The sequence below is a fragment of the Aythya fuligula genome, chromosome 6 (assembly GCF_009819795.1).
Source record: "Aythya fuligula isolate bAytFul2 chromosome 6, bAytFul2.pri, whole genome shotgun sequence".
Taxonomy (NCBI): Eukaryota; Metazoa; Chordata; class Aves; order Anseriformes; family Anatidae; genus Aythya; species Aythya fuligula.
The window spans coordinates 7,361,235-7,379,674 of record NC_045564.1 but is presented as its reverse complement, the minus strand read 5'-3'; the positions used below and the strand labels follow the sequence as shown (position 1 = coordinate 7,379,674).

The window sequence follows — 18,440 nt, the reverse complement described above, 5'->3', positions numbered from 1 at the left end:
TTTAGACTGCTGGACGAGTAAAGAGCCTGCTTATAACCATGGCTTATAACCATGGCATATAACCGTGAAAACCACTTTTTTTTTTTTTTGGTCTGTTTATTCACACTTCCAATATCAGTGTGTTACAGATATGCTAACATCTATTAATGATTTATTAACCTGGTAGAAGCCATCCATAGATGCAAGCATTGTACAAGGTGAGACCATTTTTTGTCTTACTTATGCTTTCCTTCCAGGCCTCTTGACAGAGGTCTGCTTAAAGCAGCTGGGATAGCTGATGAGGAAGAAGCAGCGTTCTCTGTACTACACTGAGCTAAGAGTTAAGAGGAGGACTTCATTTTTCTTGTGTTGTCAGTAACTTAATCCTCTGCGGTTTTACTGCTCCTCAAATAATAAAGTCAGTCTGGAGACAAAGGAAAGCCGTTCTCAATTCTTGGGAAAGCACAAGGATAAAGTAACCTTGGTCTTTCCCAGCCTAGCGAGCAAATGCTTTCTGCTTGTGACTTTCTCCAGCAGAGGCAGGGAGAGTAGAGGCATCTTTCACAAATAAAATAAAAAAATAAAATACCCTGGAAGTTACAACTGGTAGTCTGCAATGGACTCCACAATGAAGGTAAGTCGCATTAGTGTCGGCCAAGGGAAGGTGAGCCCAGGAGATGAGCCATTGGTTGTCTGCATGAAATTTGCCAAAGCAAAACTAATTCTTATGTTCCAGTGGAAATTTTCCATTTCTAAGTTTAGATTTCATAACAAAGTCTGTAAAAATTATGTAAGCCTCCTGTTAACTCCTTCCCTCCTCCTCTGCATTCTATTGAATCAAATGTCATCACGTATTCCAAGCAGTGCTACTGTTTAGGAGCAGAACTGTACTCTAGCATTGCTTCTGTAAAGAGGGCAGGAGAATGAGCAAGGTTCTTCCTTTCCATATGTCATTAGGAAAGAAAAAAAATCTTTGCTTATGTGCCTTCACTAATGTACAAGAATTTAGCAAATGGGTAAGGTTGCGCTTACAAGATAGAGTCCATTAGAAATCTGCCTTTGGGCAAATTCCAGTTAATTCTTGACTCATTATTTGATTATAGTAAGACTATGCATGAGGAATTGTTACAGGTGAACTCGTACTCCTTTTGGGTGGTTTGGGCTGCTCCACTACTAGTGGTGAGTGTTCCTAGGTCCCCCTGGTTGCCATTAAGACTGCAGTTTGCTCAGCATCTTGATGCCAAGAACCAGTGGTGGAAATCGTAGGAAGGAATCCTCTGTCTTTATTAGCTGTTGTCTCGAGATGAAAGGAAAAATACCTTTGCAGTTTGCCGTTTCTTCATTATTTCTTTCGCCTACACCTTGCTTCTATACGTTAGTAGGTTTTGGCATATTTTAGAGACACGAAGAATAAAAGGAATCATCTATTTTATGCCAGGAATTGTTTGATTTTCTTTTTTCTCAAATCTCTGTTGGCTTGCTACAATCTAAAAATCAGAAGAAATACATATGGAAAGATTTGTGAGAAGTAGTACAGTTTTTGTAAAGACTTTATTAGTCTCAGAGCTGATCGATTTATTATTGTTTAAGCTTGGCATATAGATCTCATCATGAGAACTGTTCCTCACATGGATGTTCCTTATGCTCCTGGCTACTTACGTTGACTTCCATGGGACTATTTTTGTGATAAGATTTACAGAGCTGATCTTTAATGGGTTGCAATCTGTCCTTATTATGGTGGGAAAGCCAGGTGAAATAGTGAGTTATGTGAGGGCAGAATCTGGACCAGTTCCTGCTGAGAGCAAAGAAAGTTATTTTTCTTTTTTGAACAAACAGACCAATATAGAGACACTGTTTGGAGGGAGTTTGTTTTTTGATTTTAATTCTTGGTATATTTGACCTTCAAAAGGACATGTAATGTAATTCAGAGGTGTGCTGCCTACAAGCTCGGCTCCTTGTTGTGTCTGTGCAGCTGAGAAAAGTGAAAACAATGAAGCACAGACTTTGAGTTCCCAGTGAGAAAAAGGAAAACTGGCAGCCTTTTCTTGCTATTTTGTTAAATATCTCTATTTAAATGCAAATGATCATCTGACACTGACAAACAAAGTCATGTACCAGGAAGCAGGCGTGCAAGATTTTAAATAAAAAAATAATGATTATTGAAGATGCTGGATCACTTTTATTTCCAGGAGGAGTAGAGTTGGCTGAGCACGTTTTGGTTGCCTGCTGAGGATCAGCTCAGCATCTAGGAGTTTGAAGTGTGAAGATTTTCATTTTAAATGTTGTTTGTGCAGAAGTGTGGGAGGCCTCTCTAGTAAGAGGTATCTTGGAAGGATGCTTGAAGTATCTTCTGTTATCTCAGTGCAGAAACTGCAAAGGAAAGCCCAGTGCCTGCAGTAAATTTTGGAAGAGGGCCGAAGTCTGGGGCAGAAAGAGCTGAACTGGTGCCTTCTTCTGCCTCAGGAATACGTGGCTGCGAGTGGTCTGTGCAACGCTTTTCTCTGTGTCCGGCTGCCAGCCTTGGAGCTTTCTCCCTGAATCCCAGCCCCCTTGAGCAGGACAGATGTCAGATTTGACCGTAAGTTAGGGTCAGGCATAAAATGGAGCCTTGCAGGAGGTAGCAGCTCTGCGGTCCTTGGGTTGTGGTTCCTCCCTGCCTTCCCCCAGCCATGATGCTCTGGTGAGGGCCATGCTGCGGCAGGTACAGAAGTGTGCACTCCCTGCCGTGCCCTTTCTCCTTCCCGCTTGTTCAGTTGGTCAGGGCTTATAACAACCCAGTTCCTGGGCATCATTTTTATTCAGCAAAGTGAGCGCCAAACCCAGCAAGCAAACTGTGTCATTTCAAGGCTCTCTTCTGTGGAAGTTCTTCCTTGAATTTGTTGTTTACCTCACCTGTGTTTTTTTTAAACTTCCATTCTTATAAATCAATACGGATGCGTTAGCTTTCTGCACGGAGCTCCAGTAGCCTCTTAATAATCATAATAATCGTTATTACTGATTAAAGTTGCATTATTCATGCCAGATGGAGTCCCCTCTCTGTCAGCCAGAATGAGTTTGCATTAAGTAGTTATAGTGTATCTGTGAACTAAATAAACAGATGGCAGCATGTGACAGCAAATTATGTGCTGGTGATGTCAGCACCAGCGCTCCCCCAGTATAATTGCTTGAAACAAACACGAGTGCAGTGAGGAGCCGGTGGTTTTAACAAGGTGGTTGGCACACAGCACGTAATTACTGCACAACATAATCAATAGCACCTTCAGTGCTGCGTGAGACCCGAGAGGAGAGCACTGGCTTTACAGAAGCAGCGACACAAAGTCTGACTTTACGCTACTCTGACTGTGGTTCTGTTTAACTGTGTAACATCTGGTAGGTACACTCGTCTTTTGGGGTGATCCAACCTTTGCTTTTGTGTTTTCTCCAACCTTGTTTCCCAAGTGGGAGCTTGTGGACAGTATGTGGTTTAGTGCAGGGTGCAGCAGAGCAGCATTAACAGCTACTGCTGCTAGTACAGGATTGAAAGGTTCCTGATGACTTCAGTAAGCTTCTGGATCAGGTCCAAAGTGGAAATTCACTTAATAGGTTCTCAGCAGTATTCAGTGATGAATAAAAGTTTAATCCGAGGCGAGGTCAGGTTACTGAGGTCAGAAGAGCTTCAGGAAGGGCTGTGCGGTGGCGTTCCCAATGCTTGTGTTAGCCTTCTCAGTTCATCACTTCAGGTCTGGTTCCCTGTAAGGGGCTTTGCTCCAGCAGCACCCATGTTATAGCCATTGAGACATGCGGTGCTCTAGGGCTCCTGTACTTCAGGAGGGAGGAAGGAGCATGGCTGAGCTCTGGCCATGGAATTGCAGGATGAGATCTCCTTCGCTCAACATCAGAACTGACGTGGGACTGGCCGGGTGTTTTCTCAGGTAACAAAAGATGCAGTGAGAGTATGTGCCAGTCCTTCCACCGCTTTCACCTCCTTGCACAGTGGTTAGTGGTTAGCCATGAAATGGAAGGTGTGAATTCCTCTCCTTCCTCGGTGCAAGATTACCAGGTAGTTTGTAAAAGTTTGGAAAAGGTACTGTTGCTAACTCTTCCTCCCCCATATGTATTTGCAATGCAGTCACTTTCTGTTCCCTTTTGTCTTGAGGGATTAAGCCTGTCAGCACGTGGAAGGACGATGCAGAGCATCTCCTCCACGAGGCTCCTTCAGAAGCAGAACCACAACCACAAGCAGCTAGAGACTCTGCAGTCAGAAAAGGCAAGGTCCTACGAGTTTAGCTGTCACTGTGGAGAAGTGGCTGCACAGAGCAAATTTCCTTCACTGTGATTTTGGACATGAAGACTGTACAGTCTTTTAGGGGGAAGGATTGGTTTTGGATCACTTTCCTGCCAAGGCACTGAGTTTAGTGCCCCATTGTTCAGGTGAAATTGAACACAAGATGAGATGGATATTTGCTCAGCCTGTTCTCATCCCATGGGAGGAATGAGCGGGTTTTATGGAGGATGTACAGAGCAACAGCACTGGGTGGTGAAATTGTTCCTTGCTCCTCCACACTTCATCTTTTTTGGTTTTACAATGTGCCAGCCATTATTTGTAGCACACAGGGATTTAGGGTATAAAGCACTTAGATAAGTACCCATACGTTTGCTACCCATTCTGGCTGTGTATCTGGACTTTTTTACAGGCATGGTTTCAAACTTAGTAAAGCATAGAAGCTCTCCAAAGGCAAGATGGACCCTTCTCTTCAGTGGTTGTCCAAGGGTAAAGAAATGAAAGGAAGCCACATTTCTAATCTCCCTGTTTTCTTTCGTTCCCAAAGGTGGTCGATGCCACAAATCCTGCACAGGCCGATGCTGGGGACCCACAGAGAATCACTGCCAGACCTGTAAGTATGCAAGACCCTGAGAAATAAAGGACTAAAAAATGATGCAACAGGGATCCTACTTTTTTTTTATTACTATTATTGTGAAGAGATACTATAAATTTTCTTCTTAGCGCAGTTCTGAAACATTTCAAGGTTTTTTCTTTATATTTTTGCCAACTGATGATCTTGTTTTTTTCCCCCCATGTGAATTTATGTTTTTCTTTCCTCCCTTGTGCTTTCTAAAAATGCTTAAGCTAACTTGAATTTTCTTTTCACTTCTTGGCGGCAACATGGAGCATGGCTCCTGAGAATATTGATGGTTATTTTGGAATACACTGAAATGAATACTGCAGGAATAGAAAAGTCTACAAGGCGGATTTGGAGATGTTTAATGATGGCCTGATGCTGCAAAGTTCCTAATGCCAGAGTACTCTGTTTATTTCAGTGGGAGCCTGGGAGTATTAATTATCTTGCAGAATTGTTCTCTTTATAATAACTCAGAACGTAGTTGAGTTATACTGAAAGAGAATAATGATTTTTTGTGAAGGAAGTAGCAAGTGAAGGGTTGTTCACAATGTCTGTCTGTCCTCTTGAATTTAGACAGCATTAAAATGAATAAGAAAAAAGAACTATATTGAGATTCTTTGTGTGCTTTCAGCTCCTCCAGACAGGCACTAAGGAGGTAGAAGTGCAGTTACAATATTAGCAAATAGAAAAGAGGAGAAAATTGAGAGCTGTCTTTTCCTACATGTTTCTCCCTTTTTCCTCTTGCAGCAATAGAGCTATCCTTTACATTTTCCTTCTTTGAAATTCAGGATGGTGCAAATTGGTTGGGTTTACTGGAGTCTCTCCCCCCAGGAAATGAAATGGTTGCTGAGACCTTCACACCCCTGAGTTAGCACTGCTCTGGCTTGTGGTCATTTTCTTGGCTATGTTGTAGCTGGGATTTAACTGCTACCAAGCAGATGTACCAGCTAACTCTCTGAACTTATGATAGCCCAATGTTAGCCATCTTTTTCATTGGAAATATTAGAAACAGAGCAACAATGCCTTTTTCCCCCACTATTCAGAGCAAGAAATTGTGGGAAACTGGAAACAGCAGAGAGCTTGACATGAACATTTTAGGGTTTACCACGATGAGGAAATCCAATCCGACCTCCTGCCCGTGACAAAGCACAGGGTGCAGGTGACAGAGCTGCGTGCTTGCTGAGGCTCTGCCCCCCTGCGCTCCTTTGCATTCAGGTACATCAGCTGATGTTGCTGGCAAAGCTGCTGACAATTATAGCTCTGCTAAAGCTAACATGTTCTTATATTGCTCTTTCATATTGAACTTTATCTGCGGGTGTGATTAAAAGTGCTTCAGGACAGGTTGCAGGAATAACTGTATAATGAAGTGTATTCTTGTTTGTCTGAATTGAGCTAGTACCTCTCCTTTCTTTCTAGCAGTCTATGAATGCTGCAAAGAATTCAGTGGTGAGAAAACCTCCGTACAGCAAGGTTATGTACTGAAGCATGTAGAGGAAAGGGACGGAAATCTAGTTGGCTAGAATTATTTTATATCATGGCCAGATTAGAATTAATTAATGATGGTTCTTAGGTCTGTTTGTCCATCTCTGTAAGGACCTGGGTAATTCTTCCCAAGTTGGACAGACTTATTTGGGCCTTACGTGGTTATCTCACTAGGGAATCGTGCAAAACCTTGGCGATTCTGCTGGATAAGGATGATCTGATCCTGGCTCAAGCCTTGGTTCGAGCAGGCTGAGGCTCCAGCCGTATGCAGTGTTGGACAGCCCAGCTGGACTCCGCGTGGCTGCAGAAGCCCACGTGGCAGGATCAGCTCACATGGCCTCAACCTCCCCAGAGCGCTGCTCTCAGATAACCAAACTGATTTGGTGGATTAATGTAATAATACCAGAGAGAGCAAAACTTATCTGCAGTGTTGCAAAGTCAGAAGCTTAGCAGAGCTGCACAGTAGCTTTGCTCCCAGAGTGACAGCTCTCACTTTCTTCACAGTGACTGCCCTCTCATATCCAAACAGTGGGGACAGGCTAAGGCATGACCATGGATTAATAAACTATCAAAGACATATGTTATCTAAGTTCCAGGGAGATGCACGGATCACACATTCCTAATTTGAAATAGCTACTTACAGCCTTTTACCTTGAAACACACTGTCAGTATAGTTCCTGCAGCAATTGCCAGGTACAGGAGTTAATTTTAGGTTGTGTGCTTTCCTTTTGCCTACCTGACCTTGTGCTGCCTTGGGTAAAGAGCAGGATTTAATAAAAAGTGAATATTGGGCTAGCAATGAGCATTTCTTCATCACATTTTCACAAAACTTGTTTTTCTTAAAAACATTAAAGCAAAGAATTAGAGTATGAGTAGGAAATCAAAACATAAAAATCCAAGTGGTGTTAAGCTTTTGCTGCCTTCATTTCTGACTTGTTCTGCCCTGGCTTTCAGTCTAATTAATGTGATTCTTAGACACAAGCTGGAGACGGGAAGAACGGTATTGCAAACAGCCTATACCTTCACGTATTCACCTTGAGGATAGGCAGCCGTCAAACACCTGCAGGAAAAGGCTTTGACCTTATTACTTCCCAGCATCAAAAAGTTTTGTTCCTAGAACCAGAAGGAACATAACCATGTCTGTATTTAATAATTGCATTTTTTTTATCCAGTCATTGAAGCAAAAAATTCTGATGAGCCCCCCTCCCAAGATAAGATTTAAATTATTTTCCTAGGAAAAGGGTAAAAAATGAAAGATCTTAATCCGTGTCTTTCATTTCAAATTACATATGGAAAAAAAAAAAAAAAAAAAAACAAAGATCCTTTTGTTTTTGCATGAGTATCATCTACCTGTCTTCTTATGTTGCCTTCCAGCTATGTCTCTCTGTATGTATAACTCTGTCTGAAACACCACCTGCATCTAACTCTATCCTAACATCTCTCTAAATGTGACAAGAAAATTTATGCATTTAGGAAGGCAATTAATGGGAAAATTTAAATAAGCTGTTCCATTAGGATTTAGAACAGAGATAATTTCAGGATACTGTATTATGCAGCTAACAACCCATTTTTCTTTTACAATTAAAATATTAGTAAATATTAATATGAAACACTTAAAAGCTAGAGAGTGTTCTTTGTTTTAGTGTCAGGAAAGGCTAACGTGGAATAGCTCTTAAAAAGCATGTTTTTCAGGGTATTGGGCACACCCACTATGTAAACCACTTTTAAAAATAAGCACAAGAACAAAAGCTTTTGGAAGTTAGTAGTCAAATTTGAAAATCTGTGGTTAGACTGTTACTGCTTTTGCTGTTGATGTCTCTGATAAGGGTTTTTTTCTTTTTCATATGAAAAGAAATTGAAAGCTTTATAAATTGACTGCATTATTTTATTATAATGACAGATTATGCACTTTGTCCTAGAGGAATGAAACTGAAAGAGAACAATTTAAATTAAAACTACGGCGAGGCAAAAAAAGGGATATAACCTTTAAATCAGGCCCCAAACCTAAGCATTCAGCAAACGTAAAACACCGTGTGACTGTGTATATGTACAGGAGATTGGCCTGAGCATTACTGTATTTATACAGTCTTTCTGCAGCTGATGTTGCTGAGAAAAAGAAGGTGCCGAGGCAGGAAGTACCCAATTAGAGCAGCAAAAGGCAAGCGTGAGCCTGGTGGGGGAGATGGAAAGAGCTGAACCAGCAGCTTAGATCAATCAGGGTAACCCAGCATTTTTGCTTGGAGCCAGCATCTTTAATTAAAATCCTTGTATTTCACTAATAACTTTGCATGTTCATAAGAGTTTTTCATTGATTTCAGTTACTTTCCATTTTTTCCTTCATAGATTTATAGTGCCCTGACATAATTAAAGATGAAGGGAAACAATAAGAGAGACTGATTAATTGAGCACACACACTTGAAGTGCCCATTCCACCCCATGCCCAGCACAACTTTTGGCTATTGTAGTGAAACACCAGTGCAGATTGGCAGTCAGCATTCTGTTCTTCTCTTCAGAAACCAGCCCCAATGCATGGCACATTTTGTCATGATAGGTCTTGAGTTGCAGCTGTACCATAAATTGTCTGTGTTGGAGGAAGTTTTTGGGGAAAAGTTGCCATTGTTTTAAATGTGTGCAGCAAAGTTCATTTTCTGCAGGGTTACACTGTGGTAATGATTGCAGGAAGTTGAACTGTTGAGCTATGTTTACTGGAGTCTGAACAATCAGATTATTATTATTATTATTATTACATAGTATTGCCTTGTAGTTGTTTTGTTTTGGGGAACACCCTTTGCTGTGAACTGTCTTGAGTGAGTCCTTCAAAAAATTCAGAGCTAAATTTTGTTTTTTTTTTTCTGTCTTTGTATGTTGCCACTAAAGATGCCTTATGGCTCCTTCTCCAAAAGATAAATAAGGTGTGCTGTGTCCTTTTCCTATAATGAAATGTTGGCAGTTCTGTTGGCACTGTTTGCTTTCCCAGTCAAATAAACATGAAATAAACAATTAGGGAGAAGCAGCAACAAGCCTTCACAACTATATATTTTGCAAACCACTTTATATCTTTGCAGTGTTCAGGAAAACTCAAACACGTGCCCTATCCTGAACAGCTTGCTAGAGGCTGCGTGAAACCAGTGCCTGCTCACACGCAGAGGAGCAGAGTTCGTGAGGGCACTCTGCTCCTGTCCTGTGCTGGAAAGGGGCTGTGCTCCACCACATCAGTTTTCGTGCTCCTGCTCTTCTTTTTAGAAGGATACATGTTCTGGAATAAATTGTAGTCTCTTAAAATGCTAAGGACTGTAAATAAATAAATAAATAAATAAGTAAGTAAGTAAGTAAGTATCTGGAAATTTACACATGACAGAAGACTTATGGGGGGCTCTCGAAGAGGGTGAATAGTTTAGGTGAGCCTAGACTAGTAGGTTAAAAACTGCTAAAAAGGTGCCAGTAAATTGCTTAAATCTATTGCTGTTACTGGAGATCACTTCCTACTGCTGTTTAAACTACGCAGCCTTGGGAAGCGCTGGGACCTGTGGCACAGCTTGATGGAATCGTGAAATCCTTTAAAATGCAGATCTGGGCTTGCTCAGTGTAGGAGCCAGTGAGCTGACGAGTTCTCTAGATACACTGCATGGCATGGTGACGGGACACCTGGCATGGCCAAGGTGGGGATTCACCTCCTCCCGGCCTGTTTTGGGGTGATGCTGCAGATTCCTGGCACTCTCTGTAGCTGACAGGGTGGCACTTGCAGCAGCCCTTGGAGAAGCCAGCCCGGAGGCTGTCTGCCCAGGGAAGCAATGGCTGCGGAGTCCTGGTGGGCATCCCAACAGCAGCTGCACTCAGGGGAAGAAATTATAACTGAGCTAATTAGGTATTCAAAATAATTTTCTACACAGAGGTACCATACACCAAAACTTTCCAGATTTAAACAAAACATTAAATTGCAGTGGAGCAGCAGTGAGGAAGGCGGCCATGCCATGCCACGATGTCCTCTCCTTTCCAACTGGGGGGACCCTGGGACCCAAACAGGCTCTAACAAACACGGCTCTGTGTTAAGTCAGGAGGCTTCACCTCCATTCGAAGTTAAGACAGATAGAGCCTAATCCAGTCTAAACCCAAATGCAATAGACCAGGTTCTGAACTGATCTGTCTGAACAGTGTGCAGACGCTGACTTACTGAGTCCTTAATTTTCATGAGGAGAGTCTGTGTCTGTCCTGGTTACCTTATGATACTGTTTCCTATCAGTCCTAACATTGTATCAGTACAGTTATTAAGTAAAAGCCTTCAATCTGTTTCTTTAGTGATGTTGGCAGGCAGTGCATTTACAAAAAATTCCCTTACTTTTAAAATCTTACTGTGTGAGGCATAGAAGTGTTTTCTAGTGCAGTCTCTGGTATTAGCAAGTTGGAATTACTCTTGAAGTGCATTACTTTATTCTGTAGACTATAAATGATGACTTCTCTTTCGTTATTTACATTTTTAATCTCCTAAATAAATACTGTGTATATTAAGAGGCTTTGATGTTACCTTAGGTACTTCCGGCAAGTGGTGGAGGGAATTCAGTTTGGAAGCATTAATAAAAAGGAATCACCGATGCATCACGTTAGAATGGAGCAAGAAGTTGGATGAAATTTTGTGTTCTTTGGCCTTTTGAAAAATGTTTTCCACAGAGAACTAGTGAAATGCTTTTAACAAAATAATTAGTTAAGTTTAATTACAGAAGTGTAACTTCCTTGCTCCTTATCAAAAGAGCTGACAGCACAGCTTCCTCAAATTCTTTAGGTTGGTATAGTCCTGCAGAAACTTTTAATTCCCTTTCCTGTAATATAAAGACTGGCTGAGGGGAGGAAGTTACTCCACTTGCTGACCATTCTTTGTCCAAGACTAAGCCCTGAGGTACAGCAGTGTGGTTCCACGTAAATTGCTGCACCTGCCAGTGGGTAGACTATAGTTGTTTACCTGTGAGTGAAGGCTGGATCGTGTTACTAGAAAAAGATGAGTGGTATTTCCAAATATGTTCCAGTCTGAAGGTTGTATTCTGTTCTCATTGCCAATTTGTTCAAATTGATTGCCATCAAGAACAGCTTTTGGCTCAGAGATTGCTAACCTCATTGAATTTCTACATGCTTTTTACTCAGTGTTGCAGTTTTTCATGGGGAAAAACTCATGTGGAACTGGTGAGCTCTTCTGTTATTATTATTATTTTTCTCTCCATAGCTGTCCATCAGCTATTTATTAAGCTCCAGTCATTTGAAAATAGTATTCTACATTATGTTCCAAGGGTGAAAATAAACAACTGTAAAAAAATCTTCCTTTGCAGTCTTCTGGCAATGGTACATTCTTGAAGAAGGTATTGTAAAGGTATAATGGAGGAAAACAGTTACTACTGCCATTGAAAAAAATTGCCTTAAAGCTTGTATTTTTTTTCAGTACGGCGTTGTTCTGCTTGTTTTCCTCAGTGTGCAGCTGAAAAGCTGTCTCCTTGGTTCTGATGCTGACACGATAATTTTTCCTTTCTCCTCCTAGTAACCAAGACAGTGTGCGCAGAGCAGTGTGATGGACGGTGCTATGGGCCCTACGTCAGCGACTGCTGCCACCGGGAATGCGCTGGAGGCTGTTCCGGACCTAAAGACACTGATTGCTTTGTATGTGTGAGACTTCCCATTTTTCTTGTTTCTGGCAGTCACAGTGAAAGTTCTTAATGCTTTAATCCATGAAATTCACAGTTCTGCCCCTTATAATGTATTGCATGCACACTCCCAGATTTTGACTGTGAACTCTAGCATTTAATATTTTTCACGTTATATTAGCATCACTTATCTACTTAATATTCCCCATTAAAAGATTTATGAGATTTGTAAATATAGATTGGGAAACATTAGTATGCTAATCTCTGTGATTTTTATCTTTTGCTTTCCTAAAATTAACTTTTAGAGGTGATAGGGAATTTTTAGAAGTATTTATCGTTACATTTGAGCATAGCTTTTATTGTTGCTCGGTGTGCCTTATATTTGAAAGTCAAGAATACAATTTAGCTTCTTTGTGAAAGATGTTCCCTATTACTGCCAGGCTTGATTTAAACTCAGGTTCTTTTACTAGCCATACTGGGAAGAAAAGCAGTTCCCAAAATACTCTACCCCAATGTATGTATTCTACTACATGTGCTTAAGATTAAAAAGAAAAAATAAAAGGCTATTTTTTCCTTAAAAAACAAGCATTCTGTACATACAGGCCTTTAGCCATATTTATTTTGTTTACCGTTTGTATTTGTAGTAGTGTCAGCAGCTTCAGCTCCCCACACTGATCTCAAAAAACATGCAGCTCATCTCTGTGTTACAGAGGCAAGTTTTGCTCATGTTTTCAGGGGTAGCAAACCTAGGTCTGAAGAAGCCAAGAACTAGAATGGGTTCAGAGAAGTGGATCTTTGGAAGTACCCAAGTGATTGAGGAGACAAACATCTACCAGCTTGGGTGGGCTCCTTCTAAAATCTGCCAGATAGGACTGGGAGGAGAGATCATATGGTTTGGACAATTGCAAATGTTTTGCTACTCTAGGCAAGAGGATCGCAGCGAACAGGCAAAAATGAATCTTCTTCTATCTGTAACCCAAACTTTCTCACTATTCAGATACCGTTTGATAGTGGTAGGTACTGTGCTCCCAAAACACATTCTCAATGGTATTCTTTTACTGCTGAGGAAATGCAGTGGTGGCCTTCAATCACTGTCAAGTCTGTAATTGGGACTTTACCATATGTAACCAGTGTGTTGTAGGCTTGATTCAAAGCTTGTTGGAACTTCTGTAATGCTTTGGAGAAGAGAGATGAAAACAACATCCTGCCCATGTCATCATATAACGTCAATACATGTATGTAAAGGAAAGAGGTAAAAATGCACCTACTGCTTCCATAATGACAGCTAAGGAACATTTCCAGTGCTGAGGTGTTGAACCCACAACTTGTGTGTCCATGTTCTATAATACCCCAGCAGAAAAGGAAATGAATTAGATTTCCTGAATAGTGGCAGCTGTGGAAATGTGTATGCTAAAAATCACGCTAGCGTGTTTGTTCTGCTCCTGCAGAGAAGTACCCAGGGCATCGGTCTCATTCGCTCCTGGCCCCAGAGCAATGTAAACGAAATTCAGCAGGGGTCTTTCAAGACTAGCCATTACTTGCTTACACCACACTGGGTGAAAAGTGGAACCCTTTAGGCAGTGAAAGCTGTGCTTAGTTTTCAGCTGAAGGATACAACTCATTTAACTTGTTTTTTCCCTATGTACGTACTTTCATTCCCATATTAGCAACATCTAGCACCACATCCTAGAAGTTTGTTACTAAAGCAATTACAAATGTGTATGAAATATTACGTTCGTGAATTAAAAGTTCTCCAGTCTTCCATGTGGGCTTTTCCTGAGAAGTGCCATCTCTGTGAAGAGCACTGATGTGCTTGGCTTTTTGCATTTGCTACACCATCATCAGAGGATTGTCATGTACTTGACAAAGCACTTCCTGAGTCAACATGGATGTAAAGTAAGTTGAGGAAACAAACTAAAATAATATTTATTGATAGGCAAAAGTACAGCTTATGAAACATTAAAAATCCTTCAGTGTATGGCAGCTTGTAACAGCATCCTGTTTTAAATATGGCTTTATTATTTCTAAATAAAATTATCTTCCTCCTCCATATGCTGCGATGCGATCGTTGGGATATTCAGTTATATAAAAGCAAGACAATAATCATCATCTGACATAACTGCAAGCAAACATGCTAAAACAACGTTTTAGACATGTTTTTCTATCTTGTATTCAAAACCTAACTGGATCTAAAGCTTGAAATGCATAGCAGGGCCTGGCTAAATACTCAGAAATCCCTATTCATAGAGTGGACTTCCTGTCTGGTTCTTGATGAGGAAGAAACTGACTGTGTTTATCATAGTTCTGGTTCTCTGAGGAACTACGATTTTTTTGAATACAACTTTTAATGAACCAGCAAAGACAGGACTGGTTTGGCCTACCTGCAAGCTCCTGAGGACAGTGGAAGTTCATATTCAGGCTAGGATGGTGCCTTCATCATGGAACTCCCTATTTGTCCCGTTCTTCAGCAGTGTGCGTCCTTCTCTTCTGTTACTTTGTTAGCCTTAACTTCCTGAAATCTCCTGACCTGACAGGTAACCTCTGTCATGACCTGAATGGAGATAAGCTGAAGAACAGGGGAATTTTTTCACTTTTCTTTAACTTCCAGCCTTTGGTGGGGTGGGAGGGTCTCAGTGGTGTGCTTGCTGACTCTTTAAAGATTCAGGTTCACCTCGGTATTTCTGACTACCAGGAAAATTCCCAGATTCATCCCTAGACTGAAATTTCTAAGGCAGTGTGGCTGCTAGAGACTGGTAAATGGGGAGGCAGAATCCAGTAGCAGTGGTTGCTTAAAATGCTAGTGGGATGCAAGCCAGGCTACAGCTTTCATATTCATATGAGATTTGACACTAGACATTTGCAGTTTGCTTTGTGATTGCTACTCCCAACAGTTTTTTTTTAAGCTGTGGTTAAAACCATAGATACGATTCACGGTGATAAGGAATGTCAAAATCAGTGGTGTGGTGTGTTTGTTTTTTTTAATATTACTAATTATCAACCTTTCACGGTCAATTATTTTCCTTGCATACCATTACTCTTTTTATCCACACGCTTGCCTCTTCATTTGTCAGGGCCCTGTCCTCTGTCAGCTGTGGGTGGCTGAGCTTGAATGCTAAGTGATACAAAGTCCTATTTTCCTTTCCCAGTGTGTGAAGCAACTGACCTTGTTAAACTTGCCACTTAGGGAAATGACCCCCTCCTGTGCTGGCTCAAAAGAAGTTCTTATCCCTCTTGCTTTCTAATTGGGAATTTCAGTTTTCAGCTGGACTATGGACTCATGCTGTAAGAAATCAAAAGGTTGGACCTCTAAGGAAAAGTCATTAGCATTTGTTTAGACTGACTAAGATAAATAGCTGTTCACTCTTGGCAGTTTTAGAATGTCCCATCGAGTTGTGAATTAGTTGATTAGTAGTAGTAACAATAGTTATGAAACAAATTACGGTTCTGTTATGTTTCTGTATGAAGTGCTGTAACAGGCAGCAGTGTTTCAAATTAAGGGGTCTCTGTGAGCCCTCCTTTATGTGCCATGTATTTGCCAAGGTCCTAGCAAGAAATCTAAGTAGACAAAACGGGGGTTAGAAAAACATGCGTCTTAATTCTCACTGTCGCAACACTTCTGAGTAATCAGGACTGTTAAGCTAAAAAAACAAAACGAACCACAACCAACTGTATGATTTAATCAAGGTGATTTTTTTCTTCTCTCTTGCTTTGCAGGCCTGCATGAATTTCAATGACAGTGGTGCATGTGTGACGCAGTGCCCGCAGACATTTGTGTACAATCCTACCACCTTCCAGCTGGAACATAATCACAATGCCAAGTACACGTATGGGGCTTTTTGCGTCAAGAAATGCCCACGTAAGTGCTGTGTTATCTGCCTTTTCCTCCAGGGATGGAAAATTTTGAGTTGCATTTCAAGAACCTCGCAAAACAATGAGAGAACGAGAGCTAAGTGAATAGTGCACTGTCTTAAATAGCTCTGTGTGTGCATGCAGTCTCTAGTAACTCAGTCACATGTTAACTGAAGACAGAGATGTTCTGGGTTGCTGACACTTTCCAAGTGTCTTATACTAGAGTGATTTTTTTTTTTTTTTAAGAAAGGGAATTCACTGAGTTTCTCTCTTCATGACTATTTGTTATAGTCATGAAGACAGAACTATGTGTTATAGTCATGGTTTTGATTAGCCCTTGTATGTTTAGAAATGAAGTGTTAAAATAGCGCCAAATGCTGTATTTATTAGTGGGATTGTAAAAGTGTAGAAATCACAGTTTCGGAAAAATAACTAGTCCACCACCAGTACTACCTGGTAGCAAACACTTTCATGATGCTGATGCCCTCTTCTTGGAATGATGATGGACTAACATCAAGTTACCATAAATATTTTCTGCAGTTTTTCCCAGTGAGGAAGAAGACATGCTATACTAACAATGCCACAAGTAAAATTACAGTAGCAGGGAGGAGGGGGGTGTTTAAAAAAAAAAATAAATCCATACATGTGAAAAACACATGCTTCTGAATTGCAAGCCAGATGATGAGTCCCAAATACTTACAGAGTTGATTGATACAGTCTGATATAGACATTTTAGATAGAAAAATAAGGGAGACAGTATTCTTGCTCTCCCTTTAATTTCCACCATGATTTCTGGTTGTGGTGTGCATTGCTTATGTGTAATTTATCTGTGAGAAAAATGGGTTATATATAAAAAAAAAATAGTGTCATAATTCAACACAAAGCTAAGTCCAAACTTCGAATCTCTGTGACAAAGTTCTCACTGACAGTAGGATGAGGCTAGGACTGTCAAGGCTTAATTCTGTCTCTAATAATAGTGTTGGACTTCTAAGCAAGCCAAATTTATATTTATTTTTAACAACACTGGTATATCTTGTACTACTTAAGGGATGTGATCCTTTGTCTAAATACGTCATTGAACTTTCTGACTTATTTTTCCCTCTTGACATTAAGCTTTCAATCAAGTAGGATCAGTCTAAAGCCCCTTTGGCAGTTGTTTGACAAGGCAAAATTGAAATAGTTGTCATTGTCCCATGGAGTGTTACCCCAGACAAATATACTTCTGTGTGTGTGAAAGAGGGCAGAGCATCTTGTTTTATTTCTCTCCAATTCCCATAACTACTTTTTTTTTTTATTATTTTTTTTCACAGATGATAATAAAAACAAATTGGGGGGGACAGGGAGTGGACGGGGGGTATTATGAACTGACAGTTCACAGATTTTCGTGAGTGACCAAAGCCATGCCTAACTGCCTTATTTAGATGCTTTTGAAAACACTGAATATTAAACATTGGTGTTTATGTGGAAGTGCTGAGGTAAATAAGAATATGTACTGACATAGTAGAGTCCAAACCCATATGTTCCAGTATTGTTTAGCCCAGTGGTTCACTTTCTACCAATATCTTTCTTTTTTCTGCTCAGACAACTTTGTGGTCGATTCCAGTTCTTGTGTTCGTGCGTGTCCAAGCTCTAAGATGGAGGTTGAAGAAAATGGTATTAAGATGTGCAAGCCCTGCACTGACATTTGTCCTAAAGGTAGGCAGTAATTTGGTATAAATTTTCTTGAATGTAGTCTATACCTTAGTAGACCAAAGCAGGGTGTTAGTTTGGAATGAAATATGTATGAGTATGCTGTAGAATACTTGATATTAATAGCCTTTGGATATCCACAAAACTTTGAACTGTGTAGGCTGTGTGTGAAATGTGTTCGTAAATACAACGGAATGAAAATTTATTCAGTTATAATGGTAATATAACTAAGCCAATTACTTTTGCTTAGATAAAAATGAGGGGGATTTCTTCATTGGTTTTAGAGAAATCTGAAGGAATTCTTTATTATATCATTTTAATGACTTGTATTTCCTGGAGGAGTTTCGGAGCTCTCCTTTTGTCATCCCAAAGGAGGCTACACTAAAATTTTGCCTTCGGTGTGTGGTGTGTCTCCCACTTGTCACTACAGCATTAGGTTTCCATTTACTTTCTCTGTTCTCTAAAAATATCTCTGTTTTCCCAGAATATCTATGTTTACCCAGAACATCTATGTTTTTCCCATATCTTTCTTCTCCTGGAAAACAGAAGACTGTTTTCTAGTCTTTCGAGAGGACTAGAAGTTTTTCAGTGACAGGTGTCAGTCCTCATCAGTACTACAGATTACTTTGCTGTCCTGAGCTCTAGGGGAGGCTTTCTGCTCCCTGCTTGAATATCTCAGGAGCAAAACACCATCACTTTTCCCGCATGGGCTTATGCTGTTTTTCAGTCCTAGTAGAAGCCCTGTCTGAACAGGAATTCACAATGAAGCTACGAAAACCCTGTAAATCAGCAGTCACTCCACATGGCTGAGACAGACAAACACAGATATTTCTGCCAAGGCTGGGGAATTACACACTGAATTCTAAGTGTGTGTAGTGTTCTGTCCTTCAACCTAATTGCAGTAAACAGATCCATCCCCGCCCCCCTCCAGAAAGGT

At 40.6% G+C, this 18,440-nt stretch overlaps 1 protein-coding gene across 1 annotated transcript in view; it reads left to right on the top strand.

The window, feature by feature from the left end:
• The window catches only part of ERBB4 (erb-b2 receptor tyrosine kinase 4), a 568,512-nt gene that overhangs the window by 386,990 nt on the left and 163,082 nt on the right, over nucleotides 1–18,440 (top strand). The window contains exons 5-8 of the mRNA XM_032189886.1: nucleotides 4,788–4,853; nucleotides 11,863–11,981; nucleotides 15,680–15,821; nucleotides 17,396–17,509. Coding sequence (XP_032045777.1) covers nucleotides 4,788–4,853; nucleotides 11,863–11,981; nucleotides 15,680–15,821; nucleotides 17,396–17,509 — 441 coding nt within the window. The remainder of the gene's footprint in view (nucleotides 1–4,787; nucleotides 4,854–11,862; nucleotides 11,982–15,679; nucleotides 15,822–17,395; nucleotides 17,510–18,440) is intronic.